Genomic DNA, 18,018 nt, shown 5'->3' with positions numbered 1-18,018 from the left:
TTCGGATCCCACATATGAGGGCCAGTGACACTGCCCTCCACAGCTAAGATGCTGAACAACAGCTCAACCTGGAGCTGGGCTGCCGTGAGTCGCCGGCGACTGCAGGTGGGTTGCCATGGGCTACCGTATGTAGCCAGCAGCCAACGTGAGCGGCCGTCCAGAAGCTGGTGACTGATGTGCCTTGCCCGGGAAGAGCGCAGTGATGGTGCCAACTTGGGCCAGTGAAGCAACGTCCTCCACAACTAGACTGAAGAACAAAATGACAGCGGCTTGTCTGTTCCCCTTCCCCCAATTCCCCAGCGCTGTTCCCATCCCCCCAATTCCCCAATAAAAATCTTAAAAAAAAAAATTCTAAGAAAAAAAAAAAGGCTATTAGCCCAGCTGCACAGAAATAATGGATGGGGCTGCTTAAGCCCCTTCAGTGCTTCTTTCACTGAAGAAGCTAGCGGTCTGGGGCATGAGGCCAGTTAGGACTTTGTGATCAGATCCCATGTGAGGTCACTTTCTGAACAACCCCTTTTTGCCCACAGTCCTGTACGTGTAACACGGAGAGCTTTCCACAGGGGCAAGCTCTGTAGGTCGGATTCTTAGGCCAGGCATTTCCAGATGGTTCCGTCTACGTGATGGCTGAGCTTTGTGGAGGCCCCGCGTGGCCCCTTGTCCTGCTGGTCACTGACTGGTGTGCTCTGGAAATGTCCGTCCTGTGGCGGGCTGTGCATCTTCCAGACGGCTCAGAGTCAGCCTTCCCCTGAGTCCTCACTGAGACTGGTGGCGGACTGTCACGAGTGTTTTATCTCAAACAGAACACACATGGCACGGTGGGTCCTATTGAAGCTCAAGGAGAAATTAAAATTGTCCTCTGATCTTCCACAACTTCTCGTGTGAATTTTTTCTGTAGCGGTGAAGTCACTTGGTTACTCTTGACCTTCTATTTTTCTCTTCTTTTCTAATCTAAATGCTTTTAGAACTCCAAGTGGATCCCGTCAACACTGTTACCACACCCGTTACCACACCAGCACGGCTCGCTCAAACTCCTGCTTTTGCTGCCTTCGCCCCACAGGCCCGCTTCTCCCTGGACGAGCGGGGTCTGGGCCATGGCCTCTGCCACCCTTGGGGCTCTGGCTTGCCCTCCTTTTGGGCTGTGGGCATGGCAGCCGCAGGGCGGCCTCTGCCCGCCATTGTCAGCACGTATGTGAGGGGATTTAATCTAAGGTTAGCGTCACCTCTGTCCCATAAGGGATTCACGAGGCTCCATTGGCCTTCCACCCTTACTAGTCGTCTCCCACCGCTGGTCCCCTGTCACTAATAAGATGCCTTTTAAACGGTTGGCCTGGAGCTGAAGCCAGTTAACTAGTCCGCGTGACTCCTCACCACAACCAGCCCAGACAGCTTACTCCACACAGGTGACAGGGCACAGTGGGCAGCGGGACAGAGGAGAGCGACACGGGAACATGTGAAACTATGTTATTAGTCAGCTTTGCTCCACAGAGCCATGCTAACTCGCCGAAGCCAAGCCCCACACCCACACAGATTTGGGGTCCCCGGGTCCTGTCTTCATCTTAGGACCAGGGGCGGGCGTGGCGCTCTTCACAATGTGTGGCCGTTCCTGCTGGGCCAGGCCTGCTCATGTCGGCTCCGGACGTCCAGGCTGCTCACACGAGGTGGCAAGGGTGGTGGGGCTTCCCCAGGGGCCTCCCCCCCCACTTTATAAAGGGAAGATGATCACGAGATCACTTAAAGATCGTGGGAACCAAGGCTGTTCAGTGCCTTGTTCAGAGTCAGGAGCAAACCTCCTGGGGCACACGTGACATTTGCCACATCCGGGTGGCCTCGGATTGAGTTGTCACACTGACACGTGTGCTGAAATCCTCACATGTGGACATTACGAGTGGACATTTCACACTGAGACTAGCCCAGCTGTGAGTGTCCCCCGGTCCTGCCCCTTCGCTCTGCTCGCCCACGGTGACCAGCCCTGACTTCCTGCCCCGCCGAGCCTCACAGGCGGACCCCCCGGAAGCTCCCTGCTGTGTCCTGGCTTTGTGACGAGCAGCCTTGTCGTACTTTGGTTGTAGCTGCCATGCTTTCCGCATAGTGTGCGCATGTGGCTGTGTGTGGCCGCGTGAGGCCAGGTTAGTCCTGTCCTGTGCTGTCCCCTGCGCCCAGAACAGCACTGGGGATGCTCAGTGCATGTGCGTGACTGGATGCGTGTTCTCGAGAAGACCCTTAGTGAGAGCCCCCGTGGCCTCTCACGAGGTTGGCCGAGTCCTGCGGGCAGGTGTGGCGGGCACACGTGCAAGTGAGGTCTGTGCTGGTTCCCCACAGAGCTGAGCGGCGCCGACCGGAAGGACTGCGTGAGCAACCACAGCCTGAGCAGCAATGCCAGCCTCCCCAGCGTGCAGAGCTGCCGGCGCCTGCGCGACAGGAGGGTCGCCAGCTGGGCCGTGTCCTTCGAGCGTCTCCTGCAGGACCCGCTCGGTGTCCGATACTTCTCTGTGAGTAGGGCCGGGCGTGGGATGGAGGACCAGCAGGACCCATGCCCAGGCCTCAGCACGCTGGCTCAGACCCCGGGGCCGTGGTGGCTGAGGGGCTCACCGTGCAGCCTCACATTCGGGACTGAGGCCACGGAGGGAGTCCCGCTCAGCCCGGCCTCAGTTCTCGCAGGAAGGAGTATCTGAGCTGCTTCTGACTGCCTGGATGCCAGGGACGCAGCGGCAGGTCCCGCAGTTTAGGGGTGCTCAGCTCTTAGGGACACAGCTGTGGATGCCAAAGCAGTCCTGTCAGTGGGGCAGCTTTACGCATGTCCCTGACCCCGGGTGAGCTACGGACACACGCTTATCACCCAGTTTCTGCGAAAGGGAAGCTGGGAAACAGTAGGAACGGGGAACCCGCCGGAGCTCCAGGCAGGGCAGGACCCCCGGAGCTGCCGACTTACCTTCTCCTGTCCTGTGTGTGAGGCTGACTGATGGTGTTTTCCTTAGGATTTTCTCCGGAAGGAATTCAGTGAAGAGAACATTTTATTCTGGCAGGCCTGTGAATATTTTAATCATGTTCCTGCACACGACAAAAAAGAGGTATGTCTGGCCCTCTGGGAAGTGGGGAGCTTATGGGCAGGGTGATTTCACAGCGGGCAGCAGCTAGTGTAGTTGGAAAAGTCCGTGTGAAGTATTTTCACATCATTTACAACACACTTCCTTTCAGAATAAGTTTCTTAATATGCACGATATTTAGTTTTGCATAAATGTAGTTTGCATAAATGCCGTTAGTTATCGAACTTGCATCAGCCGACGTGCTGCCACTCAGGGTGTGGAAAGGGGGACTTATGGGCGACTGCGGGAAGAGCATCGGGGAGGCCATTTGTGCGGCCCCACCTCACGTGTGTGTGAGCGGCAGGTGTGCCCCGCTGGTGCCTGCCGTCCTGGCCCACGGCGCCCCCTGCTCCGCGGCAGCCTGCGCCTCCATCGGCGAGGCCCCGTCTACTGCACACCCAGCGCTGCACGGACCGAGTTTCCCCTCCCAGGAGCACGCCGCGTGACACACCACACGCAGGTGCCCAAGCCCTTGGGACATGTGAGGGCCCACTGGGAAAACTTACGAGAGGAGCCGACTTGGTGAAAAGTTCCACGCTGGCTTCTACTTGTATTTATTCACTCAAGCAGGAAATACAGAGGGTGCCAAAAACATGTATACACATTTTGAGAAAGGAAAAAACTTAAAATTGTGATACTCAATATAGATCAATAACAAAAGATGAATACAAGTCACGTTTGACTTCTGCAGTTACAAGAGGTGCTCAACATGGTTACCATCAGCGTCCAGACACTTCTGATTGCAGTGAACTACTCTTGAGCAGCGCTGGCCAAAGTGTCTACTTGCAGACATTTTTTGGCACCCCTGGTGCCAAAACGCCTCTCCAGAGCCTGGAACCACATCCAGGATTCAGAATAGAGCAATGACGACCCAAAACACCCATGCAGGGAGCTTGTGGTCTGCAAGCCCCGCTCATACCCCTGTCCTGTCAGCTTTCCTACAGGGCCCGCGAGATCTTCAGCAAGTTCCTGTGCAGCAAGGCCACCACCCCGGTCAACATTGACAGCCAGGCCCAGCTGGCAGACGACATTCTCAGCGCCCCCCACCCCGACATGTTCAAGGACCAACAGCTCCAGGTGACACCATGCCCCCAGTTCCTGCAGGGCCTCCTGGCCCGGGCGCGGGGCAGAGGGCTCAGGTCCGACAGCGTGAGCTCCCAAGTGCCAGCAGGGAGAGGGAGACGCCGATGGCTAGGTGTGGTCGCAGGGACCCGTCTTGCCCACTGGGCTTCTGTCTCAGAGCGCGGCCGACAGAGCCTGCGGATTGCAGTGGGGCCGTGAGGTGCGAGGGCCTGCCCATGGCGTGGTCACCTGCACATGGCCTGTCCAGTGACACTTTGACTCCCGCATCCATGTGAAACCACAGCTTCATGGGGTGATACATGCACATGTGTGGATGTCTTTCAATTTCAGGACACCCCTGTGATGAGAAGAATGCCTGGGACCTAATGTTATTAGAGCACGTCCCACCAGCCTTACCAGAGATTACTTCTGTTGCTAAGTCATATGAATGATGTAAAAAAAAATAGAGGAAGCATTTTCAACACGGTCCTCCCTTCCTTTAGATTCCAGGGGCTTGGGGTTCATTTTTAACAAAGTAAATCTTCTCCGAGATTGCACGTTGGGTCTCCTGGTGGTGCTGGCTTTGTAGAAGTTGTTGGGATTTGCTGATATTAAGCGGGAAAGGCTGGTGTGTTATAAGAAAGAGTAGTCAGGTTTAAAGGAACTCTGGAAAATAACTCTGGGGCAGGTGGGTGGAGAAAATGGGCTGAATGACGTTCTTTCAGGAAAGGGCTGGTGGGTGTTTGTAGGTCCCCGCTGTGACCTTGAACCTCCAGGGCTGAGTCTCTAGGTACTTGTGTAACAGAGGCGCGTTGCATTTACCCCGCAGATTTTCAACCTGATGAAGTTTGACAGCTACACGCGCTTCCTGAAGTCGCAGCTGTACCAGGAGTGCATCCTGGCGGAGGTGGAGGGTCGCCCCCTGCCGGACGCGCAGCAGGTGCCGAGCAGCCCTGCCTCCAAGCACAGCATCAGCTCCGACCACTCCAATGTGTCCACGCCAAAAAAGGTGCCTCGGTCCCCTTCGCTCGTCTCCTCGGAGCAGGCTGTCCTGTGGGGCAGGGCGTGTGCCTGTGTCCCTGTTCCATCACCCGCAGTGACCTTCCAGGATGCGTCTTCCTGCGGGATGGGGGAGGGGTCTGGCCTTGAAGGATCTTCAGCTTCCTTTTGCATTTCATGTCATTTTAAAGTAACTTTTCCTGATTTTAACGACCTTTTCCATTTGGGGACAGTTGAGTGGAAAATCAAAGTCTGGAAGATCCCTGAATGAAGACTTGGGGGACGAGGACAGCGAGAAGAAACGAAAAGGAGCCTTTTTTTCTTGGTCCAGGACCCGGAGCACCGGGCGGTCCCAGAAGAAGAAGGACCACAGTGACCATGCAAACGGTTCGTGGTGTGCAGATGGGGGGCCAGCGGCCTGGTGAGGCTGCTCTCCTGGGGGCGGGGCCAGTGGGGACGCGGCTGCTTGTAGGCGTGGCTTCAGGGGCAGGGTAAGGAGAGCAGAGTGGGGGCTTCAGGGGCTTCTGAAAAGCTGGGCTTGCACGCCCACTGCCCGGCGGCCCCGCCCTGGCTGCTGCTCTCCTGCACTCTTCTTGCTTGAGTGGCAGCAAGTGCTCTGGGAGAAAATGTGGAAAATGCAACCCAGTAAAAAGAAGAAAACCCAAATGCCTGCCGCCTGTGCACCTAGGACAGCCTCTTGTTTCTCTGCCTAGCTGCCTTCTGGGCATGTGTAGGCGTACGCCAGCCTCTGTGATTTTTCTTAAATGCAGTACCATAGTTTGGCTAGAAGCATTCTCAAAATTGTAATTTTTTATTATTGTCAATCTTAAAGATCACCCGTCCTAGATATTTTCCCCTTAGTTTCCTTCTTGTGTGTACCTGAGAAGCTAGTGTGAGAGACACAGGTGGCTGAGGGAGACAGAAGGGTGGAGCTGTTCACTCTAGGCTCTTAAAGCGTCCGAGGGAAGGGCTTGCCAGGGTTTTCTTCTGTAGAGCTTTTTAAGAAAGGGATTACTTTCCAGGAAATAACCTGACAGCCCCAGGCCTGTGGTCCTATGTGTAGATCAGCTGGTGACCCCTCTGGAGAGAGGACAGGCAGGGGGCAGCCCAGGGAGGGGCCGGGCGTGCTCCTGACCGGGACAAGCCTGCGCTGTGCTGAGCGGTTTCTGTGGTGTGTGTTTTATCTCCTCAGAGCAGCCTGCGCAGGTCTTACATGCCTTCTTACAGAAGGCAGCTCAGGGGGTGTGGGCCTGAGATCTGCGACCCCCACCCCAGCCACGCTGTGAGTGACAGGAGCAGGTCCTTTCATGAGGACAGGCAGACAGTTGTAGAATTCAGTTAGTGAGACCACCTGGGGGACGGGAGCTGTGTAGCTAGACAGGGCCAGGGACCCCCGAGTGCCTGGGAGACGGGTAATGCTCACCTCAGACAGTCTGTCCCCCCGAGCAGGATCATGGAGGCTGGGGTCCCCATGCCTGGCAGATCTTTAGAGAGCTTTAATCCTGGTTCCAGGGTACTGCCCAGGAGTTTGGATTCGGTCGTCTAGCAATCTGTTGCTTTGGGGAGGTGGAGGTGGGTCAGTGGGACGTGGGGGCCCTGTGTTCGCCCGCCCGGCCGCAGTCCCCGAGCCCGGCATAGCAGCATGCCTGGGAAGTAGGCCCCCTGTTTGGAAGGGCCTTTCTAGATCAGAGCTTTCATGATTTTCAGGTTAGCCTAAGGTCACACGTCAGGTGGCGACCACAGGTGGTAATTGTTGGCGCACTTTAGGACTTTGCAGGAAGATGTGACAGAGCCATTGGTAAAGATGTGGTGACCGTCACAGGGGCCGGTTTCTGTTCAGGCCTAGAAACCACAAGTTGAGATAAAAGTTCCAGATGAATGAAGGGAAGGGAGGTGCTGTGTTTCGAGCTGCTCTGAGCTAGCAGGGCTTCTGGGGGGCTGGCCGAGGACAGAGCAGGGAGCAGCATGTCTGCGGCCTGGTCGGCTCCTTGGCTGCAGCGCGTCCTGGGGCGGTAGGGCAGCACCTCTGACAGGCCTTTCCCTGTCTGCCTTCTGCCCTTCGTTCAGCCTGAAGGGGGTGGAGGTTGGGAGACATGACCAAATGAGTGGGGTTCTGTATTAAGTGAAGCTAGCGCGGTTTGATTTTCTGAGTCGCTGTGTTTCCCCATCAAGACGCTCCTCACGCCAACGGAGGCCTGGGCCGCAGGGAGTCACAGGGCTCCGTGTCCTCGGCAGGGAGCCTGGACCTGGTAAGTCACGGCCTGTCCGTGGCCCAAAGGCCACGCTGACTCATGGAGCCTGTCTCAGGGTCTAGTCACCAAGAGCCCACGAGTACAAAACCTGAGTACTCTGGGGACGGGGGGGGATGGGGCTTCTGAACAGGGTGCAGAGCCATTGGTAGGTGTGTGTAGCGGGGTGCTCCTTGAGCACTAAAAATATTTCTGGGTTGATTTTGAAATCTTTCTGTTCTCATTTAGTTACTTTTTTTTTGAACTCACATTAAGAACAAACAAAATCTTTGAAAGCAGATGCTTTGTCCTAGTGTCACCGTTTGAACATCCCATTAACTCAGACATTCCCGTGTGTGGGGGGGCTGCTGGGAGGGGCCCTCACGCCCGCTGACCTGGTTGTCTGGTTGCTTGTTCTGCCCCAGGTTGGAGAGGGCAGGTGGGAGGCATGGGGGAGGTGCCGCCAGCGTCCTACTCGTTAGAAACTGTCCAGCAGCAGTCAGTGTGGCATATCACTGCTTCTTCTCTTGTGCCACACGACAGCCAGCGCTGTCAGGCCTCACCAGGTATCAGCTAGCTGTGGCTCCTGACAACTGCCCGGAACTTGGGGCCTCAGAGCACTTGTGTCCATGGGAAGGCGATAGTTGGGGCCTTTTTGCCATCAGTGTAGCACCCATAAACTAGTTTTCTGAAATCATGTTTGGGTGAAAGGTTTTCAGACTATGTGGAGGAGATCGTGATAATGAAGTGACCGCTAAGGCAGCAGTGCATTAGAAGGGTGTATGTAGGGAGCCATTTCCAGTGCGGAAATGAGATCATAACTCAGAGAAAGTCCCAAAGGTTCGCCGCCTGGCCCGCGCCCTGCCTCTGAGTGTGGGTCCTGGTCTGGGGTGAAGTGCTAACTGGTGATTTCCTGAGCTCTGAAGCGCGTGAGTGACGCCACAAACACTGCTGTCCTGGAAAGGTGCAGACCCAGCACACCAGAGCCGCTGCCCACCCATCCTGCAGGCGTGCCACCACCGAGGGCCTGGGAGGGGCAGGGCCAGGTCCTCATCTGGGCAGGCGTAGTTAGCATTCTCTGGGCAGACAGCTGTGGCCTGTCCCTCACGGAGGCAGGGCGGGCCCTCTGCCAGCAGCCAAAAAGGATGGAGCCCCGCTCTCACTGTGGTCCTCACAGCCCCTGCCCGCCCCTACGCCCACCCCCCGGCCCCTCTCCCAGCCTCCTCCCTTGGGCCGACTGGCTCTCCCTCGTAAGGGGCCTCGGGTCCTAGGAGGTCGGGCAGGGGAGCCGGGAAGATAGTAAGAAGCAGCAGAGGGGCTCCCAGACTGCATCGGGCCTCGGGCACTTGGGCGTGTCATCCAGCCCACCTCACGGGTCCCAGTCCTGTAGACTGAGGTGGGCGAAGGCAGCTCAGGGTCAGTGACCTGTCTGCTGCTGGTCCAGACAACAGCCGAGAAGAGCAGTGTTAAGGGGCCGTCCTGTTCTGAGTAGGAGAGCTGGCTCAGTGTGGCCCTTGTAGGTGTTTGCCTTCAGACTGGAGGGTGAGACTGAATATAGTGCCCGAGGGACCAGAAACAGCATGGCTGTCCCCCGTGTCAGCGTGGAAGCCCCAACCCCTTAGTGGGCTTTGCTGCGCAGTAGCACACTGTGCAGATTTGTCACAGCAGTTGCGTATCGACGTGGTGAACACGTGTTAGCTAGCCACAGCCCTTTCTGAAGCGTCCTGCACACTTCCTGTAACCCCGTCTCCTGCTCCCAGTCAGAGGCCTGCAGGACCTTGGCACCTGAGAGGGACAAGGCCGCCAAGCACTGCTGCATCCAGCTCCCCGACGGGACGTCCTGCGTGGTGCTCGTCAAGGCGGGGCTGTCCATCAAGGAGGTCCTGTGCGGGCTCTGCGAGCGGCACGGCATCAATGGGGCCGCCGTGGACCTCTTCCTGGTGGGCGGGGACAAGGTACTGGGACTATGAAGACCCTCAGGGCCCTGCCCATGGGGGGACCCACCCTGTGGGGGGACAAGCTGGGAGGGAGACCTGCCCCATGGTGCACCCGCTCTGGGGGGGGACCCGCTCTGTAGGGGCACCAGCTGGTGAGGGGGGATCTTGCCCCGCAGAGGACCTGCTCATCTCTGCCTGCCCTCGGGGCGCTGTTAGGCGCTCGCTGCTCACAGCTGACCCTGCGCTGAGCTCCATGTCTAGGCAGCTTGCTGGCACCGTTCTGAGGCCGGGCCCAGCTCTGGGACCCTCCTGTGCTGCCGCGGGAGCCAGGAAGCCGCCTTTTCTCCTGTGGCTCTCTAGCCCTGTGCAGCTGTGCGTCCCGCTGTGTGCTGACAGCACTGCTGGGCGCTTCCTGCCCCCACCTGGTGTCTGATGTCATCTCTCTGTCCCTTTCATGTGCCCCGAAGCCGCTGGTGCTGCATCAGGACAGTAGCATCTTGGCATCTAGGGACCTGCGCCTGGAAAAGCGAACTTTGTTTCGGTAAGAAAAACGCAGCTGCCATTCCTGTTAGTGCTCCGGAGACACAGCACTCAGAGGACTGTCCTGCTGGCCTCTGCGTCCCGGTGGTCACTGGGAAGGGAATGCCAACCCCCATCATGAGCCTGGAAGGGGAGGTGGTGGCCGTAGGCAGCCACCTGGAGCCCAAGGGGCCTTCCTGTCCCACACCCACAGTAGGGCCACACCCAGGGGTGGGGACGGGTCCGCTCTTTGCCGAGTGTGTCAGCCCATGTTCAGTCCCACAGGAAACCTTCGAGAAGCCTCTGGAGGCTTCCTTCCACAGCCAGAACCTGGGCCTGAGTCGGGTGACCCCGAGGGCTAAGGGCGCCCGTGGGTGCCACGCTGTCTGCTCGTGACGTGGACGATCGCAGTGAAGGCTGACGAATGTCTGTAGCGTGTTTCTCCCTCTCCAACCAGGTTGGATCTGGTTCCAATTAACCGGTCAGTGGGACTCAAGGCCAAGCCCACCAAGCCTGTCACGGAGGTGCTGCGACCTGTGGTGGCCAAATATGGCCTGCACCTGGGTGAGCTGGTGGCCAGGCTGGTGAGTGACCGTCCCACTGCCCCCCCCCCGCCCGCAGCCCTGTTCCCTGGGAGCAAGCTCAGCACCTGTCTGCCATGGCAGCTGGCTTCCAGTTCTCCACACGGCACAGCTGTGTCACACAGTCCTCAGCTTCTCCCCACGAGGGGCCTGGGTGGGAGGGACAGCGTCGCCTCTGCCCCCTCATTCCTCATCCTACGGAGTGGAAACGGTCGTTGTTTCTACCTTGGTCACTCCAAAAGGGATTGGGGTTGATACTTGAGATGTGGTTTTGGTCCAGAGAAACCAAAATGAGAAACAAACAACTAAAACCCCGGAAATGTGCCCCCGATTTGCACGTCTGAGCACAGAGCAGAAACCACGGTGCCCCCGCCCTAAGCCTGGAGCCAGGCGTTTGTTGACGGCCAAGGGTGCGCCTTCTCGTTAAATGTCCTGCTTCATCTGCACCTGGTAGATGAAAACATCTCCCTGGCATTTCCAAGCAGGGCTGTTGGGTTTCCATGTGAGTGGGTTAAGGAAGAAAACATTGTGGGACAGAAGGAACGCATGCGCTGGACAGGGGCGGTGTTCGCCATCCCTGTAACTAGAGGGCGCGTGTGGGAGGTGCCGTGGGTCAGCAAGCCTGGACACCCGAGACCGTGTTTATGTTGGGGTCACTGCTGGGTCTGGCACGCTCTGTGATATACAGTGATTTGAAATACAGTGGTTTATGATACAGAGTTTGCCGTGCATTCGTCTGCCTTTAGAAAATAAACTTGATCAGAGCTATGATTTCACATATTTTTAGTGTTTTAAGTTTCCCTGAAATTGTTCAGGATCTTTGAGGTGAAGGAGAAGACCCTGTTAAATAGTATACCGATATCCCGGGACTAAGCTGACGTCCCCTCCCCCTGGCTCAGCAGGGGCACCGCTGTTCTACAGTCCAGATATACTGGACGGAGAGGAGTGTGGGCTCCACATGGGCCTCCCTGCGCCCACTCTGTTGAAATCTTAAGCCATCGCTTAATCCCTCTGTGCCTCAGTTTCCCTATCTGTAACATGAGGTTAGTCATGATAGCATGCTCATGGGGCTGTGGTGGGGCTCAGGCTGGCCGGTGGCCAGGGCGCTCCCCTGCTGGGTTGCGGCTCCTGGGTGCCTCGGGGTGCCCTCGTGGAGGATTCTTGTGGAACGGGTTGTGACACATGTGGCTTTTCTGTGGACGCACCAGCTGACCCTCTTCACTGACCGCATACGGCCACTTCAGCCAGGAATGTTGTGTGTGAAGCAGGACCCTATTAGCCGTTGGCTGTCTCCTCACTGCAAGGAGCTCTGGGGCCACTGGCCTCCTTCGGGGAGCAGGTCCTTTGGGCTGGGCACCTTTGGAGGGCCTCTGAGGCAGCCCTGCTGAGGTGGCAGGACCTGGAGTCACATGCCAGGTGACTCCATCAAGCCTGGGACGGCCTTGCTGTCAGCAGCTGGCCCACACACAGCTGTTCCGGAAAGTTCTTGTCCATGTGGGTTACTCAGCACACAATCTTTGCCTCTAGAGTGGAGAGAAAGAGCCCCTAGACCTCGGTGCCCCCATATCGAGTCTGGATGGACAGCGGGTCATCTTGGAGGAGAGGGACCCCTCCAGAGGAAAAGGTGGGTGAGGCCCTGATACTTGCCCTTCCCTGCCTCCTGAAAGCCCCCTGCCCTGTTGCCCAGCACACATGGCCTCAGCTGGGTCTAGGGTCTCACGGGGCCTGGTGACCCCTGCCGTGGCAGAGCTCAGCCCCTATCGGGCGTCTGAGGGGCCTGGACGAGTCCAGCCCCTGACTGAGCAGGAGACACCAGGACCAGGAGCACGAGGGCCTCACTCCGGAAGCCATGTGCCTCCGGACAAGCAGGACCTTCCTGAGCCTATGTTTTCAGGTGACAGGCCCTGCCCAATCCCCCCAGATTGCTCCAAGGTTCCAACCCGCCCGGTGTTGAGGGCTCTAACTACAGAGGACTCTGTCCCTGGAAGGCTTTGGGTCTCCCTTCTCTGGGAGCATTGCTGCCCTCCTTGCAGACTGGGTGGTGTCTGAGGTCCCACTGTCCCTTTGTGCCAGAATCAGGTGGCTTACAGAGCCCTTCCCACACCTGCCTCGGCCACATGCTCCCTGGGTACGCTGGGATCCCACAGCCCTGCGCCTGACCTCAGGGCTGGCAGCGTTGTCAGCAAGGCCTCAGTCAAGTCCCCCATGCCTCAGGGACCTCAGCTCCTTCTGAGTGGAGGGCAGTGGGGGCGTGGCTCCTGGAGAGAGCTTTCCAGAACCATCTATGATTATCTGGGTGAGGAGGTGGCTTTGTAAGGAGCTGCCTGAGGCAACTTTGGGGCTTGGGCCCAGCGAGGGCTGTGTAGCAAATGATTTGTGAAGGCTGGCTCAGCTCTGAGATGTCTGTCCCCTTGGGTGACCTGCTGCAGTGGCCTCTCTGCCCTCGGAGCTCCTGCTCCTCTCCCCAGGCCATCCTTGCTTCTAGAGAAAGCTGTGCTCCCTCGTCCTGGGCAGGTCATGGGTTCGCAGCCCCGCCCTCCGGGTCTGACGCGGTGGACCTCCCGTGAGCCTGCCCGAGGGGCTGCAGACAGGCCGTGCCATGTGTCTGAGCAGCTGCTTGTGGCAGGTGCACTTCCTCCAGCCAAATCGGGCTCGAGACGTGAGCGTGGGCCCCGAGCGCCCACGGAGGCCAGACAGCAGCCCTGACTTGGGGCCACAACTGTCTTTCAAAATATGTGACTCCACTTTCCAAAGAATATTCATGCCAAATAGTCCATGAAATGAGCTTTTCCGCTGCGGCGCCTCTACGAAGTCCCCATGTAGTAAAGCTGCTGTGCTGTCTCCACCCCACCCCACCCAGCCATGCTGCCAGGTGAGCAGGCCGGCTGAAGAGGCTGGACCTGTCCCTTTGTCCTGACTGGGCGTTGGGCTGTCTGTGCCTGTTAGGTAAGGGCAGCTAACGCTTCATCTTCTCCGCAGCCCTGCTCGCACAGACAGTGTGAGCGTGATGGTATTTAAATGTTCGGGTGGATTTGCGATTCGCTGTGACTACAGAGCTGTCTCACTGTGTTCAGGGTCCACAGATAAACAGAAAGGCACGCCGGGCAAGCAGAGCATGGCTGTGAGCTCCAGCTCCAGGAGCCTCTCGGCGACGGTAATGCCCCCACCCTGGTCCGCATGGCGTCCTTGCTCCTCGCAGGCCCGCCCGCTTGTCCCCGGCCCTGGGTGTCCTCTCACGTCCCCTCCGGGGCCTGCTCCCGTGACCTGTGACATGCCCGCTTGCTTCCCCCGTGGTGGGCTCTTGTGTCTTACGTGCTCTGCTTTGTGAATCTTTGCTGTGGCGACTGCTGCCTGCGTGTGTAGGCGCCTGTCAATGCAGTCTGTGCCTCAGAGACCCTTTCTGTCTGTGACTGATGAACTGTGTGCTGTCATGTGTCTGAAATGTGAGTAGAACTTTGACTTTCCTTCTAATGCAGGGAGAGGAGAGAACACTAGGCAAGTCTAATTCTATTAAAATAAAAGGAGAAAATGGAAAAAATGCTAGGGATCCCCGGCTTTCAAAGAGAGAAGAATCTATTGCAAAGATTGGGAAAAAAAAATATCAGAAAATTAATTTGGACGAAGCAGAGGGTATGTGTACTTTTTAAACTTGCACGTTTGTTAGTGAATACAATGTCAGTTTTCTAGTACAATCATTGGGACTTTCTGTGAGTTATTGACAGCGGGGCAACTGGGATCCCTGCCACACTGAGAATGTGCTCCCTGTCAGTCTGTGGCTGTTGGTATAACTTTACTAAAACCCCAGTTTTCAGACTGAGAGCCAGGCCCCTAGGGGACAGGGAGCACCCACGGGGTGGGGGGCAGCACAGCGGTCCCGGCAGGTTCCACCCGCTCCTCCCTGTCTGTCCCCAACTGGGATGGTGGCTCAGTTGGTGAGGGGGCAGTCGGTGGAGGGCCTGGGTTCGCTGACCTCTGTGTTAGCCTGTGGGTGTGACGCGCTGCCCCCCACCCCGGGGCCTGCAGGAGACTGGGAGGGGGAGATGGTCTCTTTTATGGAAACTTCTTTCTCTTCCAAAAGCTTATAACCAAAGGAAGCATGAAAAGCAGAATCAAAACTAACAGCTGTGACTGTGACCTGAATTTTAATCCTGGGGTACTTCCTAGTCAGCTTGTCACAGTTCCTGTGACGCCCACCCTTAAAGCCATAAAGCCCTCCTTCTTTGCTGTGTTAGCCACTCAGGGTAAAACACACCCCTGCTCTGAAGTTGGCGCATTTCTGAGACGCATTAAGGTTTGAGATTTTAAACTGTTTGTCTTGTTCAAAAACTGAGAGTGTGACTTAAATGCTAGAGAAGCTCCGATTAGGCACCTGCCACTTTGAACAGTGAGCACGAGTTATAATTGCAAAGCCTTCTGGGTAAGGAAAAGGGGTTCTGGAAGAAGCTAAGAAGCTGGGGGCAAACAGGCTGTCGAGGATGCCAGGGAGGTGGGGGCCAAGGGGGCCGTGGGGCTCAGGTGGGAGAAGGCGTGGAGGGCCCAGGCCCTGTCAGGACCACCCTGTGCCCAGAAGGGGTGACCCCAGAGGCCCCGGGTTTGGGGTTGCATGACCAAGGGCTCCTGCCCATGCTGCCCCTCTGGGGCCCCCTTCCCTTGTCAAGACGGGTTCACACAGCCCCAGTGCCTCAGTGTCTGGCAGGTCACCGCCTTCATCCTAGGAAGGCAGCTGGGACTGGGTGTGAAGGGCAGCTCCCAGCGTAGTCAGCACCCCGCCAGAGTCCAGGCAACGTGCTGCTGAAACACCATCAGCACGCAGCCATGTTAGGTCAGAGGTTTGGGATCATTCAAGTCACACAGGATTTCCAGGGAGGTAGAGAGCTGTGTCAGATTGTTCCGGAAGCCCGGGCCTTCCCGCAGCTCTGAGGGTGAAGGTGGTGGGGTGCACACGCCTCCTGGCCACGGCCTGTGGTCCCAGGGCAGTAGGGCAGCGAGATGAGAACCTTCCAGACGGTGCATTTTTGCTGTGGTGTGCCTGAGTGTGCAATGCTCTAAAACTTGGTCAATGTGGGTTTTCTTCCAATAGCGTTTTTTGAGCTCATTTCCAAAGCTCAGAGCAATAGAGCAGACGACCAGCGCGGGCTGCTGAGGAGGGAGGACCTGGTCCTGCCCGAGTTTCTGCGGTTACCTCCTGGCGCCACCACGCCCGCCCTGCCCTGCACGGCTGTGGCCAAAGGCTCCAGCAAGAGCTCCCTGAGCAGCACCAGCAAGGAGGCGCCCTGGCCGCGAGACCACCCCGAGAGCCCGGCCACCAGCCCCGGCTCGGCCGACGGCTCACCCTTCTGCACCCCTACCACCCCCACACCCCACGCGCAGGAAGCTGAGGCCGGGGGCGTCCAGACTGTGGAGGGCGAGCACGTGGCCGACCTGACGCTCACTGGGGAGGGGGACATCAGCAGCCCCAACAGCACTTTACTGCCGCCGCCCCCCACCCCGCAGGACTCGGCTGGACCTCCGAGACCAGGTACCTCCGGGGTTGACCCCCCTGCTCACCTTTGACTCTCTGCCACTCCACTGCCCACCCGGGGCCGTCCACCCAGGGCTGCCCACCGGCTCCTAATAAAAAAACAAACGCTGTGGTCAGTCACCCCTCTGCCCTGTGATCGTCTGTGTAATGAGGTATTTCAGTGTGACCGTCTCCTTCAGTAATCATAGTAACTGGGCTGCCTCTGCCCTCTCTGCATGGAGGGCGTCAGGCCGCAGCTGAGGGCACGTGTGGTCAGGATGGGTCACGCAGGTGCTCGGTGGCTATGCCAGTTTCATGTACTGCTCGGGAGAGGGCGCCCACAGCAGATTTGTCCTGGGTCCAGTGACACCGCCGAGCAAGTCCCTGAGAATTTCTAAAAATGCGTGTGTTACCGTTAAGATTTAGAGAGCTAGCATTTTCAATGTTGTCGTCTCAAGGCTGAAAAAAAGAGTGCTTGTCTTGAGCAAGTAAGTAAGGCCGGGTGACTTGGAAGGACTGTGCTCTCTGCCTCCAGAACCCTGCCGCAGGGTGGCTGTCACTCACCTGCCCGCCAGCAGCAGCCCCTGTGCTGGGCCTGCTCGGCCGGTGTGGCCAGGTACCAGGGGTCAGGGGGGTTTCTGTGGGCGTCCTGACCTCGGGTGGTCACGGGTGTTTCTCTAAATGGAAGTATGGATTCGGTGTGCTCACAAAACTCAGTGAAGAGTGTGGCTGGCGGCTGGGACTGTCCCCTAAAGACACACGTTAGAAGTGGAAGCGAGGTTTCTGGCCTGCTGTGAGAGGGGCTCCCAGGAGCAGCTCGGCCACCACCCCGCATAGTGCCACCACCCCGTGCCTGCGTCCCTGTCCGCACTGTGTGGACGAGGAGGCTTCTCAATCGACACTTTGCTAGAGCCCGTGGGGGCTGCCCCTTCTCCTTACACTGGGTGGTGCGTGGACACTTTTGGTCCTGATCTGCTGTTGCGGTGACAGGACGTCCTGCTGTGCTCGGCCCCGTCCAGGACCTCACGGCAATCTTCGGCCACACCTGGACGGGGAAGCAGGGGGCGCTTGTCACGGCTCTGTACGTGCACACAGCCTGCTGTGGAGGACGCGTGCTGTGTGGGGCGGCCAGCGTCTTCCCGCGGTGACAGCACAACCTGTGGAGCTGAAGGAGCCGGCGTCTGCGCTGCAGCCCGGTCACCCTCTGCTCTGCTCTGTGGACGCCTGTGTGTAGGTTCAGCCGCGTCCGAGTCTGCGTTCTTCCCAGAGGAATAAACTCTAGATCTCATGATGGACTGGTTGAAAACTCTTTCTCATTTGAAAATTTGTCTTCCACTTTAGAAAACTATAGGTGCTTTTTATTCCAGGTAAAATATTACACACTTTAGGGAACCCCAGTAGGTTAGCCTTAATATACTGCCTTTTTAAATAGAGCATTCACTCAGCAGATGCACCTCAAATGTACCACAAACACAGTTATGTGACGTGGCAAGGATGAGTGTCACGAGGAGGGCCAACCCTGGAGATCGCGAGGCCGGATGGGAGAGGGAGTTTGTGGCCCGAGCCACGTGCCTCCTCTCCCTGAGGACACCGGCGGTCTCGGTAGGCAGGCCCCCGTCTGCCGTCGCCGGGCAGAGGTCAGTAAGGTGGCCGGGCTGAATTTCTCCAGCTTGTTCCTCATGAATGGGGAGGCAAGATTCGCCAGCTCCACACTCAGCGCTCGGGCACGTCAAGCCCACGTGGCGCTATGCCTGGCCCACTTGCCCTTAGTTCCCCGGGCTCATCCCTTGGGGACATCAGTGCCTGTGTGCACTGGTTTTCCCTGCCATGTTGACAGTGGCAGGCGAGTGGCATCGGCCGTGTAGGCACAGCTGCCTCCCGCACCCTGGCAGGCTCCTGACCATCATTGGCCAGCACTGGCTCCTCAGCACTGGCCCTCCCAGCTCCGGGGAGATGGGGACCCTGAACGCTTGGCTTCTGGGCGGCCCTGGGCAGGACATGGGTGGGAGAGGCTTTGGCCCTGGGCCAGCGATGTGGCCACGTGGAGCCGGGAAGGGTCTGGGACCCACTCAGTGTCTGCTGGAGCCGCCTGCTGAGAGGGGCCTC

At 57.8% G+C, this 18,018-nt stretch overlaps 1 protein-coding gene and 1 long non-coding RNA gene across 9 annotated transcripts in view; one reads left to right on the top strand and one right to left on the bottom strand.

The window, feature by feature from the left end:
* RGS12 (regulator of G protein signaling 12) overlaps positions 1-18,018 on the top strand; it is a 121,207-nt gene that overhangs the window by 93,931 nt on the left and 9,258 nt on the right. For 7 of the 8 annotated variants that reach the window (XM_019658013.1, XM_019658014.1, XM_019658018.1 and 4 more), the window contains 13 exons: positions 2,323-2,492; positions 2,979-3,071; positions 4,020-4,163; positions 4,978-5,157; positions 5,381-5,534; positions 7,320-7,396; positions 9,136-9,330; positions 9,780-9,853; positions 10,289-10,415; positions 11,940-12,036; positions 13,487-13,566; positions 13,889-14,042; positions 15,493-15,930. In XM_019658013.1, coding sequence (XP_019513558.1) covers positions 2,323-2,492; positions 2,979-3,071; positions 4,020-4,163; positions 4,978-5,157; positions 5,381-5,534; positions 7,320-7,396; positions 9,136-9,330; positions 9,780-9,853; positions 10,289-10,415; positions 11,940-12,036; positions 13,487-13,566; positions 13,889-14,042; positions 15,493-15,930 — 1,983 coding nt within the window. Of the gene's footprint in view, positions 1-2,322; positions 2,493-2,978; positions 3,072-4,019; positions 4,164-4,977; positions 5,158-5,380; positions 5,535-7,319; positions 7,397-9,135; positions 9,331-9,779; positions 9,854-10,288; positions 10,416-11,939; positions 12,037-13,486; positions 13,567-13,888; positions 14,043-15,492; positions 15,931-18,018 lie in introns of those variants that run through there. The other variant, XM_019658019.1, reaches the window with a different exon arrangement.
* LOC109390931 (uncharacterized) lies at positions 9,236-11,913 on the bottom strand. The gene is made up of 3 exons (XR_002125680.1): positions 10,481-11,913; positions 9,735-9,830; positions 9,236-9,312 (listed from the first exon to the last, which is right to left on the bottom strand). It is a non-coding gene; the product is annotated as an uncharacterized LOC109390931 (long non-coding RNA).

Source organism: Hipposideros armiger, unplaced genomic scaffold (genome assembly GCF_001890085.2).
Source record: "Hipposideros armiger isolate ML-2016 unplaced genomic scaffold, ASM189008v1 scaffold_282, whole genome shotgun sequence".
NCBI classification, from domain to species: Eukaryota; Metazoa; Chordata; class Mammalia; order Chiroptera; family Hipposideridae; genus Hipposideros; species Hipposideros armiger.
Note: the sequence above shows the minus strand (reverse complement) of the source record. Positions and strands in the feature narration are given on the sequence as shown.